Here is a 14,133-nt window from a genome sequence, read left to right on the forward strand (position 1 = left end):
AAGATTGCGTGATATAAACATTTTTAACTCTTTTTCTCAGAATTGCAAGTTTGTATCCAGTTTATAGCAAGTTTATATTGACTATCTCAAATTTAATTACATTTTTGAATGAAACCCTATTGTAATTGTTAGAATGGCGAAGGATCAGCAATCTCCACGCAAAACTGACCGTTCAGACCAAACCGCAAGTCGTAGAGGCTTGAAGTTTGGAGTAATGGTAGTATTCACACCGCCGACAACGTCACCAAGGCTCACCCCAGTCGGCCTGATGGCGGCACTACAGTGATCAAAAGTACGAAATCATTCATAACTCCTAAACCGTCAGTTGCAGCTCGCAAAATTTTCAGGGTTTTTTTGTTTGTTTTTTTAAACCTGCTTTTGCAAACTAGTTCTAGGTTTTTGTCCAATTGGAACCAAACCAGTGCAGAAAGATTCTCTGGAGAGTGAATATCAATAATTCTCAAAAAAAAGTTGAAAATTAACTCTCCGTCGCAAAGGGACACCAAAACATTCGAAAGGGGCAGGGCCACTTTTAGTAAAATGCCTGTGACTCCTGAACGGAATGAGTTATCTTTGCCAAACTCAGAACACCTATGTAAGAGCTCAGTCTGAGGTTACAGGGAAAAATGTGGAGCTTGGCCACTTGGTGGCGCTGTAAGAGGGAAAAACATAAAAATGGCTATAACTAAACAACCATTTGTCCTATCAACATAAAAATCGCTGTGCATGGTTGTGGTCCAAAGTGCCACAAGTGTCTATAAAAACATTTGCGCATCTAAAAAAAAAAAAAAACCCTCATTGGCCGATGAAATTTGAGCACCTATTAGACAAGGTTAACGGAAGCCAATCGGAACAGGCCCGTTTGACTCATGGCCCCAAAGGTCTGTGAGAAATTTGAAAGAAATCAACCACTGGGGGGGTGGATATTGGATTTTTTAAGGGCGTAAACAATCATTCATTGCACGGTTTTTTGGACATACACATGATATTTGTATCATATGATAGACCAACTTTGCCTCGAGAACCACTGCTGTCAATCAAATTGCTTCTTAAATGATTGAGAAGATGTAAAAAAAAAACTACTTTTGTGAACTAGCCCTAGATTTTCGGCTCAATCTGGTAAAAAAAAACACTGCAGTATAATTCTCTGGACTCTCTAGGTCAATAATTATCAAAAAAAAAATGTTGTAATTTACCATTTGGGAAGCTATGACAGGGTCGTTCAGAAAAGGGGCCTGTTCAAATTTACCCCAAATCCTGTAAAGCTTAAAGGAAAACTCAAAACTTCACAAAACTTGGTGAGCACATGTGGCAGGTGATTCTAAACAAGCACGCAAAGTTTTAGGGAGATCGGACCACAGCTGATGCTATAAAGTCATAAGCATAAAAAAAAAAAAATCATATTTCTATGGCAAATTACTTAAAAAAAAAAAAAAAACGCTTTTTTTTTTCAGTCACTGATTTAGGTGGTTACAGGATTGCTAAACAGTATGTAATGTCTTTTTCCATATTTGCGTAAATGCCATATGAACCATATGAAACCTAAAATACAAAATATGTACCCTTAATTGCCCTAAATGATCTGCTGTTATCTTTTCATCAGATTTGGTCCACTTGACCTGTTCATCATCTGGTACAGCCCAGGAAGATCTTGCTCCAGTTGTATCTCAGTTGTTTCATGTTTCCACCATTCCTGGAGAGGAGCCTTTAGAAGGTAAGACGTGACCCAGCTCTTTCACTTCCAATTAAAACTCCCCATCATTTAAACCCATTAACATCTTCAGTCCTTCTGCGCATCGACCTCCGATTGCACATCCAGATCCGCTATACATCCTGCTAAGAGTACTTAACTAACCTTGCCGCTCGTGTCAGAGAGAGATCATCTCTTCCTCTCTTTAAAGAAGAAAGATCTGGTATTGCCGTGACATTCAGCGAAGGGCTTACACAGAGACGTTATTGGCGATAACAGTGATTGATATTGATGGTGGTGTGGCAGGCAGGGGCCAGGCGCTGCTCCCATTGATTCCCATTATGCTCTGTCAGGGTCTGCTTGGCTCCTTCAGAGTGAATCTGAGCACGACCTGTCACTTATGACCTCACGTTACCTTCAGATCATAAGGGTGGAATCACATAGCCAGTTCAGATTTCAAAAATTCACATTAAAACATGGAATAAAATCTAGTTTATTTTAGTTGTACATTGTGATGATATGATCAGTGTAGTAACTAAGTAGCAGCAAAGGTTGTTATTATTTTATTTTATTATTATGTGTGTGTGTGTGTGTGTGTGTGTGTATGTATATATATATGTGTGTGTATGTGTATATATATAAATATAAATATATTATTTATTTATACATCATCCTTTATACATCATCTGAATATATAAGCTTTCCATTGATGTATGGTTTGTTAGGATAGAACAATATTTGGCCAAGATACAACTATTTGAAAATCTGGAACCTGAGGGTGCAAAAATTTCAAAATATTGAAAAAATCGCCTTTAAAGTTGTCCAAATGAAGATCTTAGCAATGCATATTACTTATCAAAAATTAGGTTTTGATATATTTATGGTAGAAAATTTACAAAATAACTTGGAACATGATCTTTACTTAATATCCTAATGATTTTTGGCATAAAAGGAAAATATATACGTTTGACCCATACAATGTATTTTTGGCTATTGTTACAAATATACTCATGCTACTTAAGACTGGTTTTGTGGTCCAGGGTCATGTATTTGCTAAAACCATAAAAACACAAGTACAGAATATATAAAATAAAATAAAATAAAAAAACTTACTGTATTTTAACTTCATGTGCTAAAATAACTGAAATAATAATAATAATAATGATAAAATAAAATAAAATAAAAATTAATAAAAACTATATAGGCCTTTAAAAATTATACAAAAAATACATAATAATACACACAAAAAATACAAAAAAAAGACTTAATTTAAATTGACTTTAAAAATGTAACATTATATATTATAAAATATTAATTATAAAAAATTATATATATAAAATTATATTAATATATATATATATAAATTGTATATATAAATATTATATCAAATTAATGTCATATATAGGCTATAAAATCTGCAGTGCATATATACATACAAGGAATAAATACTTGAAATATATTTAATTTAGTTAACTGATAGAGAAGAGAAAAAAAAAAGACATGTAACGTAGCCAATATTTGCTGAGTTTCAGTTTAGTTTTGTGACAGAAAGGAAACTCAAATGTCAGAAAGCGACATTCTATTTGTTTTTTGTTTAAGTTGATTTTGCTGGTATGAGAAAAGTTGAAGTAATCATGCCGGCGCACACAAACAAAAAACATATCAGTTCCAGCCAGGCTTCTAGCATTGCTAACTTGACAGCGCAGTTGGTACTTTATCAAAATAAAACACAGTGAACCAAACATCAGCGTGACTGAAGTACAATGTCTATAATTTACATAATAAACCATACTTTAACATTTGGATGCATTGCAAATCTGGAAATATTATGGAATATTTGGATTTGTGCCGAATATTTGGAGCACAAAGCTCCATTTCGCAGACAGTTGAGTGCGCAAGCCTTTAAAGTAACGTTATGTAACATTATACTCCTTTGTTAGAGAGAGACATGTTCAGAATCAGCACATGGTCACTGTCTAGTGGGCTTTGTTTTCGAGAGTGCAACTCCTGGCATTCGTTGTTCTTCTGCCGGCGATTATCAAACAGAGTTGCATTACTGCGGGCGCCCCCTTCTGGATTGAGGGTGAATTGCCTGTATTCGTTGTAAGGCCTCATGCACTGAACCGAGATGCCCGTACCGTGACGGTTCGGTATGAATACATGTATCGTCACCCCTAATATATATATATACCACTGACCTTTTGGAAAACCACAGGGAGCTCTTAAAGATTCTCTTTTGACAGCACCTGGTGTATAAGCACTTCACATCACAGGTTCGCCAAGATATTTGGAATGTTGGTTTTGCATTCCTAATTACACATTATAAGTGAGTTTGTGATGAGCAGCATTTGTTGCACTGAGACACTGAAACCACATGATCATGCTGCGTGCCAGTAAAAGAAAACAGTCCCATGTTGCACTCTGAAACATGCTGTGCATGTATTTATTTAGTTAAATTTAGTTTAGCTACATTAAATGGTGAGTAGTTTGTAACTTGACTTCATTTCCTAACACTGATCTTTTCCTATACTGTAGCTTCATGTTGTAGTTGACAATTCCTAAAATGTGCCAGTTTGTCATAATTTGTGTGTTGACTCCAGATAATTTTGATGGTGAGATGACTCTCTTGTTTGATTGCAGTAAGATCAAGGTCATCTAGGCCACAGCATCCTCAGCTCTCCATCCAACAAACTCAATCTCCCTCTATCAGGCACCATTTCAACACACCTATAATCTTTATCACATACTCTCCTTTGAAGCATTACCTTTTTCTATTGATTCTTGTTGTGAATTTAAGTACTTCTGTGGTTCGAGAAAATAGAAATGTTTTAATTGTTTCCTAGTGTGTGTGTGTGAGCATGTGTGCTCAGGTGCGTGGCCGGCACAGCGGAGGGTGCGGGACGCGGGGCCCCGCTGGGCGACACACAGCCTTTTTATCACAGGAATGAGCTAGTACTATTTTAATTAAAATGTCAGAACAAATACTGGCAGAGGTCTTGAGGATGAATCGCTAGATAAGAAGAGCAGTGGGCCAGAACAGGTCAGAGAGACAAAGTCACCTGGGTAGATCTTCATTCATCCCCATGGTCAAAGCGCTCTGTGTGTGTGTGAGAAAAAAGACAGTCTGTTTAGATCATGATGGAGCCAAATGGAACAAATAAACAACAACTACTGCAGATTTCCTGAGGGATTTTAAACCCTTCAGAAAGATCAAGGCTTGTATATGAGCGCATGTAGACTAGATTAAAGGAAACGGATTGCTTGAACAGCTCATAACACTCAGAACATATCTCAGAGCCCCTTAGTGACCAACAATATAAACCTCTGACACCGTAGCTACCACATAGTCTGCTAAAAAAAGAAAAAAAAACAACACTCTGAACGCCTTAGCAGTATATGGCAGCAGGCTAAAAACTCTCCGGACATTTTGGTGACTCCCTAGCAGTGTACTTAAAATGTCTCTATATACCTTAGTGACTGTTGCATTATTCCCTGTCGACTTTTTCAGCTGTGCTGGTTCCTGAAGCATTTTGCCCATCAATTTTTCCCACTGGAATTATAAAAACTAGAAGCCATAAAAGAACCCAACCAACTACAAGGAGAACACTACAGACTTTGATTTGAAGCAAAAAAGTAAATAAAAATCAGATCAAATGACAAAGGTACAAGAACTACAGTCAAATGATGTAAATCAAATAATAATGGTAAAATGTGACCCTGGACCACAAAACCAGTTGTAAGTAGCACGTGATTATTTGTAATAATAATCACATGCAAAATAACAATGTTAAAAAAAAAGTACAAAAATACATTGTATGGGTCAAATTTATCGAGTTTTCTTTTATGCCAAATATCATTAGGATATTAAGTAAAGATCATGTTCCATGAAGATGTTTTGTAAATGTCCTACTGTAAATATATTAAAACTTAATTTTTAATTAGTAATAGGGCTGGGCGCTAATTCGATAATGATAATTATCACAATATAATTTTCCTCGATAAAACAATATGAAGAGTTTGATAAATGTTCGATATAATTTTTATGTGCCAAAAGCAAACGAAACAGCGCGACTCATTTGAATCACTCCACACAGACCGTTTGTCACGCGAGCACTAAACAGCGCTGTGAGATCCAGTGTAAAACACATGAATTCAGCGATGAACACAAATGACTTAAACTAGTTTAAAGCTGTGTGCAACAAGACAGTCAGAAGGCTTTTCAATCTACACATCGCCATCATTTACAATGGATTTACTGTAGTAACACTCACTGCACCATGGTATTGTGGCAGCAATGTGGGATGTTTAAAATGTATGCTTGCTACTATGGGAGACCAATGCTTAAAAAAAGTTACCTCTGCATCCTCAAGCTACTATCAAATGTGCATTTCTGAGAGACAAAAAAAATGGTATTATTATTATTGTTAATATTATTATCATTATCAGACAACCCAAACCTGTTTCTTGATTTAAAACAATGTAACTCATGCAGAAATTAATTTTTGTAATTAGATATTTATTTTGTTAAGGAAAATTAATGGTCTGGTTTCTACAACTTTCACTTTGGAGCAAAAATCCGACTTTACACTTGAAAGAAATAAAAATTTGACAATTATTGTGATAATTATCAATATCTGCTGATATGAAAAAAAAATAGCGTGATAATTTTTTGCCCATATTGCCCAGCCCTAATTAGTAATATGCATTGCTAAAAACTTAATTTGGACAACTTTAAAGGTGATTTTCTCAATGTTTTGATGTTTTTTGCAACCTCAGATTCCAGATTTTCAAATAGTTGTATCTCGGCCAAATATTGTCCTATCCTAACATAACGTCAATAGAAAGCTTATTTATTCAGCTTTCAGATGATTCAGAATTTCAAAAAAAATTTACCCTTATGACTGGTTTTGTGGTCCAGAGTCACATATATAAAACTTAATTTGAAGTTGTTGGTTGTGTCTATAATAGCAATATATTTTAAGTTCATAGCAAAATATGTATATATAAAGATATTTAAGTACTTTGAGAGAGTTAGTAGACCAACTGGTTCTGTCATTTACAGTGCTTCATGGGAGTGGGCAGAGCGTTTTTGGCCTACCTGACTCATTGTGACTCTCTGATTGGTAGAATTTTTGCACAGCATCATGGGTTATGTTGTTTTTCCACCACAGATTATGCACTGTTTCCACCTGAAACAGAATGTTAAAAAGATGTGCAGGGTTTTATTTTAGTGCGCCTTATCTCCATCTCTTGCTCTTAGCAAAGTTAGCAACAGTTGGAGGATGTCATCAGAGAAGGAACACCATTCCAGAGTGGAGGAAAATTTTCAGATTTTTTTTATTAAAGGGTTAGTTTCCCCAAAAAGGTAAATTCTGTCATTAATTACTCACCCTTGTGTCATTCCAAATCCGTAAGACCTTAGTTCATCTTCAGAACACAAATTAAGATATTTTTAATGAAATACGAGAGGTTTCTGACCCTGGATACACAGCAATGTAACTATCACATTCAAGGCCCAGGAAGCTAGTTAGGACATTGTTAAAATAATCCATGTGACATCAGTGGTTCAACCTTAATTTTGTGAAGCTACAAGAATACTTTTTGTGTGCTAAGAAAACTAAAATAATGACTTAAATAATCAACAATTTCTTCTTACTTCTTTTCAAAACAACAGGTGAATACTTAAAATGCTTAAAATATCTTACAACTTCACAGCTATGGCCTGGTAACCACCCACAACACATTTTCACCATGACTTGTGTTTTCGTAATCTAAGTTGTTGTAAGTAAATTGTGTGGAGAGCATTGTTGGTTGTGTGTGTGTGTGTGTGTGTGTGTGCTGAGGCAGTGTGCCAGTGTGTGTTAGAGGGTGATTGTGGTTTGGGAGGTTTGCAGCTGCAGGCATGTGTTAGCCGCCATCAGGAGTGCTGCTGTATGCTAATCTGACATTTGTCACATCTGGGAGTGTGTGTGTGTGTGTGTGTGTGTGTGTGTGTGTGTGTGCGCGTGTGTGCATGTGTATGACCGAACCAGAGCCCAAACACATGCATGCTTACATATACTTCAATAGACTTTTTGCACTTAAGATATAAGATAAACTATAATAACCAAACATAGATTTGTATAAAATAGTATATATTTCACACAAAAGTCAGTCTTTAAATTTCACTCACTTTGACTGAGGTGTTGAATCATACAATATATTAAACCGAGAAGCAAAACACCACTACTGTGTGTTGTTCAGAGGCAATTATTTTTGTTGGCAGTGCAAAAACAGACAAAGTAATTTGCTTGATTATATTATATTATTAATGTACACACTACCATTCAAACATTTGGATCTGTAACATTTTTTTAAAGAAGTCTCTACTGCTCACCACGGCTGCATTTATTGGATCAAAAATACAGAAAAAACTGCAATATTGTGAAATAATATTACCGTTTTAAATAGCTATTTTATATTTTAACATATTTTAAAATTGACTTTATTCTTGTGATGCGAAGCTGAATTTTTTAGCATTATTATTCAGGTGTTCAGTGTCACATGATCCTTCAGAAATTGTTCTAATATGCTGATTTGCTGCTTAAGCAACATCTCTGATTATTATCAATGTTGAAAATAGTTTTGCTAATTAATTTTTTCCCAGGATCCTTAAATAAATGCAAAATTCAAGAGAACAGCATTTTTTGTGTGTGTGTAACAGAAGTGTCTTTAATTTCACTTTTGTTTATTTTAATGTGCCCTTGATGAATATTTGTACATAGCATTTGTTATTTTTATTTTATTATACACTACCGTCAAGTTTTTGAAAAGTAAGATTTTTTTTTTAAACAAGTCTCTTCTGCTCTCCAAGCCTGAATTTATTTGATCCAAAATACAGCAAAAGCAGTAATATTGTGAACTATTTTTACAAAATTTTCAGCATCATTACTCCAGTCTTCAGTGTCACATGATCCTTCTGAAATCATTCTAATATGCTGATTTGCTGCTCAAGAAACGTTTATTATTATCAATATTTAAAACATTTGAGTAAATTTTTGAATAGAAAGATCTTTTATCTGAAATAAAAAGCTTTTGTAATATTATACATTATACCATTCAAAAACTTGGAGTCAGTATCTATTTTTTTTTATTTATTAATTTAGAAATGAATACTTTTATTTAGCAAGAGCGCTTTAAATTGATCAAAATAATAAACACATGTATAGTGCAAAAGATTTCTATTTCAGATAAATGCTGTTCTTCTGAACTTTGTTCATCAAAGAAACCTGAAAAAATCTACCCAGCTGTTTTTAATATATAATAATAATAATAAATGTCAGCAAATCAGAATATTAGAATGATTTCTAAAGGATCATGTAAATGGAGTAATGATGCTAAAAAATCAGCTTTGAAATCACAGGAATAAATTGCATTTTATTAAATATATTCAGATTGACAGTTATTTTAATTAGTAAAAATATTTCAAAATTGTACTGTTTTTGCTGTACTTAAGATCAAATAAATGCAGGCTTGGTGAGCAGAAGAGATTTCTTTAAAAACTGGTAGTCTATGTATCATTATGAATAATAAAACAAAACTAATGTAAATTTATTACGCATACGTATGTATGTATACAGTATAAAACAGTTTTTATTTGTCCATATATTATATAGTCATATATGTTCATGGCTTTCTTCTTATAGTAGAAGAGATTGTTTGGCAGTGTTCAGTTAAAGGCCTTAGCGTTTTGTGAATCTGTGACCCGGCAGCATTCAGAGGGAAGGATGGGTGGTGTATTTGAAGCGGCGTTAAACATTGATGCCACCACACCTCTCCCCCTCTCCAAATTAAGCAAATCACCGGGCCACTCCGGGCAGGAAAAGGAACACGCGTCATAATTGTGTGACATTTGGGTAATGACCGTTCTGACATTTCAGACTGACACCTTCTCCCTCTCGCTTTTTCTAGCCTTTCTTTTCCCACCTTTTTGCGGCAGAGGCTCATGTATTTAAAGGGTAATGATACAGACTGACAGCTTTACGCTTTAAACGAACCAGTGACACACACGCACACACACTTGAGATTCCTCTCTTCTGTTGGACTATAGAGCCCGTCTAAGATGTCATCAAAGGAGAAAAAGAGATTAGATGACCTACGTCATGCTGCCACTAACAAAATATTAACAGTGACTCATCTTGTGATAAATCAACATGAATCTTTTGAAACTGGTGGTGGTGAGAACATATATTCTCTATTAACTAAGAGTTTTCCCTTAATAAACTCTTAATTTGCTGCTTATTGATAGTACGTAAGGTAAGGTAGTTGTGGTAGCAGTTATGTTTATGGATTAAAGAATATAGAATGTAGTCATGCAGAATAAGACATTATTATGCACTTTATAAGTATTAATGAACAGACAATGTGCTAGTATTATGTATGCTAATAAGCAACTAGTTAATAGAGTATAGCGTTCCCCTAACCTAAAGTTTTACTGTAGTAGCAAGAAAAGTGCAATTTCAGTGTCATTTCCATTTTTGTTTGGATGATCTAACCAAAGCAGAAATAAACAGTCTTGTGAAAGAAACCTCTTTTTATAGCATTTTACAGTTTGAAGAAAGTGTGATATGTTGCTTTATTTGTCTGTTAAATGGGTGTTTCTTGGCCAAAGTGATCAAGTCTGTATGACACAAGTCAAAAAGTCTGTTCATGATCTTCCCATCATCCCATGCTCTCTGCTGTCCTTGGTGCTGAAATTCTCACTCTTTGGTTCATATAAAAAAAAATTCCAACACCAACATGTCATGTTGCTATGATTTGTTGTGTCACAAACTTACTATTTTGTGTGTGTGTGTGTGTGTGTGTGTGTGTGTGTGTGTGTGTGTGTGTTTATGGAAGCACCTCACATTTATGCAAGTCTGTAATCGCCCTCAGTATCATACAGTTTAGGTTTTAGGTTTCTGTGCACACTTTCAAAGACTTTCCACATTTTATTTTATTTTAATTATTTAATTTAATTAAATTTATATATATATATTATACATATAAATTAAAATTTAAATTAAATGAATTAAAAAAAAAAAAAATATATATATATATATATATATATATATATTCATAAATAATAAGTTATACTCTGCCATTTTACTATACTGTTACAGTGTAATGTTTTTTTCTGCAGACCAAGGGTGTATTTATTTTATCAAAATGCTGTAAAAAACTGTAATATTGTGAAATCTTATTACAATTTGATATAACTTTTTTATTTTTGATTATATATTTAAAATGTAATTTATTCCTGTGATGGAAAGCTGAATTTTCAGCATCATTACTCCAGTCTCCAGTGTCACATGATCCTTCAAAAATCATTCTCTTATAATGATTTGCTGGTCTGTCATTACTATTATCATTCATGTTGGTTTTAATATTAATAATTAATAATAGTTATTACTTAATAATGGTTAATAATGGTTATTAATCATTATTTTTGGTGAATAGAAAGTTCAGTGTTTAATGTTGTATTTTAGTGTGAAAAACAAATCTTTTGTAGCACATTTGTCTTTATATTATTTTAAGTATTTTATAGTTTTACATCACAGGAAAAAATTATATATTTTTTAAATATATTCTGATAGAAAACACTTTTTATTAATATCAATATAAAATTTGTCGATATTACTGTTTTTGATGTATTTTGGTCAAATAAATGCAGTCTTGATGAGCAAAAGACACTTCTTTAAAAAAAAAAATCATATTTATTACCAAACATTTGACTTGTTTAAATTAATAATAAAATGATAAAAAAAAATCTATTACTAATATAATCAAAATCATTGCAAAAAAAGTGCATAGATTATATCTAGGCCTGGTCATAACCTTTAATATGTGACCCTGGACCACAAAACCAGTCAGAAGTAGCAGGGGTATGTTTGTAGCAATATCCAAAAATGCATAGTATGGGTCAAAATGTTTGATTTTTCTTTTATGCCAAAAATCATTAGGATATTAAGTAAAGATCATGTTCCATTAAGATATTTTGTAAATTTCCTTTATTTTAACTTTATTTTTCCTTCATTTCAACTTCATTTGAACAACTTAAAAGGTGATTTTCTCAATATTTAGATTTTTTTGCACCCTTATATTCCAAATTTTCAAATCTCTGCCAAATTGTCCATACATCAATGGAAAGCTTTAAAATGATAAATGGTCACAGCCCAGATTTGGCTTAATATTTGTCGAAATTGTCAAGAGCAAGACATCTGAAATGCAAAGCCTTCTTTTGTCAAGATGTTAAAGACAGAAAAGAAATGATTGTTTAAACATCACATACAGGCGCAGAGGAGCGAAGCAAGCCTTCAGTGCTGTGGGTCATGTACTTCAACATGAGAGACACATCAGCCCTGGACAGCAGCAGCTACAGCTTGCCAAGCAACGTTCACGTGTGCACCGGTCCCGATAGCAGTCTGGGAAGCGACTACTCCATTAAACTGGTGAGTCCAGCAGAGGGAGGCAGACACTGTGTTCATTCGATCAAATCTTGCTTGTAGGCTCAATTGTGGAATGCTTTAGTCTTTTTCTTGTTGGTTTAGGCAAAAACGAGATTGTTTCTGTGTTTATTTCCAGGCTGAATCCGTATTTAATCATATCCTCCCTGACGAAGAGTTCTGTCCGCCCGCACCCAACCCAGAGGACATCATCTACGACGGCGACGGTCCACAGGCCGAAGGACCAGGGTTTGACGAGAGTACGAATGCAGAAGCGGATAAAAGCCAGGCAGAGGAAGAAGGTGAGAAGAGTCCATCAACTGAGAGCTCTGAACCTGCAGAGGTGGACAGTGTTACCCAGCAGGCACCCTCAGACCCGACCCCGTCCTCTGAAGAATAACCCCTTTAGAGACGTTTGTTCATTTCACCACAGTCACTAAGCATATGAAATCCATGTCATCTACAAGTGGGCAAAACCGAAGTTCTCAATCCTGTTATGTTCCTTTTTTTATACATTTTATGTGCCTTTCTTTTGCATTTTCACACTCAATGCTTGTTTTATTTTGACCGGTTACTGTATGCTGTTTATGTATTTACTTTTCAAAAACCAAATGCTTTTTTTTCAGAATGTATTCACAATTTTGCATGGTTCAAGCAAGGTGCCTATCATATATTCTGGAGTTATTCAAATGACTGAGATTAAATGATTTTGGTCAAGTCCTTGTACTTGAGATGTCTATTTGAATGCTGTCTGTCTTTTTCATTTTGCATTACGTCTGTTTTGTGTCATTGAAATGTATGCTATAAATGTATCAAGGTTGCCAGCATTAAATATTTAATTGAAGACATATTTTAGTTCATTATTCGAAGCCACACTGCACTATTCATCTGTCACTGATACAAACAGATTTCAGCGCGAAACTCCAATGTAAACTGTGACGGCGAGCATTAGTGATGCTCTCTGAGTGCAGTTTACCTGCCATGAAGGCGAGGTGAGGAAGCGCGAGGGAAGGAGCACAGTTTGATGACATTTGGTTTGCACTGCCATGGCTGAACAGATGGCTCATTATGGCTGCGAGTGCGCAGTCGTCCCTCACAGCGTTTGCTGTCTTTGTTTCCCTGGAATTTGATATGGGCTCTGCCGAGGGTATTTACCCGTTCTGGAGGGGAAGAATTACTGCTGAACACATGGCCCAGGTTAGTCCCAGACCAGAGGAAGTGTGCTGATTCTTTCCGACGGCTGGGAGTAAGCACACCCCTGACGGCACTGACGAGTGTTTAGAGTCAAGTCAAGAGTGATGTGTGTCACATATAACCCAGTCTTTGGTTTAATTCACTCATTTTGTAGGACGTGTGGTTTTGCATGTTGTGTAGAATGCAGAATGTGACTTGGTTTGAAGGGATGATGGGGTTTTTCTAAGAAAACTTTCAGGATTACTATAATTGAAAATGAACCAGAGCTGTATCCTCTATTGACATTGTGGCACCAAAACAGAGGACTGTGTGCCTCCTATATTCAGTGGTCAAGAAATAAGATTTAAAAATACCCCTTCAAAGTACTAATAGTCATTTGTCATTAGTAAGATCAGTTCCTAAAGGAACACATTATTTCAACCCTGTTACTGTAAGTTTGGGATTTGTACTTGTAAATTTCAATCATTTTAGTTTATTGTGCCTTGTAATGAATGTGCTTGGTGTCAGGGTTGAAGATCAACGCAAAAATGTCTAAAAATGGCCTCAGCTAGCAAGTATCATTGCAACCCTGTTACTGGACATTTGGAACTCGTGCAGCGATTTGAATAGGTAACAGATTATTGAGCCTTTTCATAAATTGCACATTATGTTTTTTTTTAGTATTACTAAATCATGCCATTGTTTGTTTAAAATGGGTTTTGTCAGCTCTGTTACTGTATATCCAAAATATGCTTGATTGACATAATGGCCTCAGCTAGCAAATAGCATGCACAACAGTATTATTCA

General features: G+C 34.9%; 1 protein-coding gene across 1 annotated transcript in view; it reads left to right on the plus strand.

Annotated features, from left to right (window-relative positions):
• Window positions 1–12,997, plus strand: part of chm (CHM Rab escort protein) — a 72,228-nt gene extending 59,231 nt beyond the window's left edge. The window contains exons 13-15 of the mRNA XM_051092978.1: window positions 1,604–1,714; window positions 12,002–12,159; window positions 12,293–12,997. Of these exons, the coding sequence (XP_050948935.1) occupies window positions 1,604–1,714; window positions 12,002–12,159; window positions 12,293–12,553 (530 nt within the window). The 3' untranslated portion in view covers window positions 12,554–12,997. The remainder of the gene's footprint in view (window positions 1–1,603; window positions 1,715–12,001; window positions 12,160–12,292) is intronic.
• Window positions 12,998–14,133: the final 1,136 nt, after the last annotated feature.

Source organism: Labeo rohita, chromosome 21 (genome assembly GCF_022985175.1).
Source record: "Labeo rohita strain BAU-BD-2019 chromosome 21, IGBB_LRoh.1.0, whole genome shotgun sequence".
NCBI lineage: Eukaryota > Metazoa > Chordata > Actinopteri > Cypriniformes > Cyprinidae > Labeo > Labeo rohita.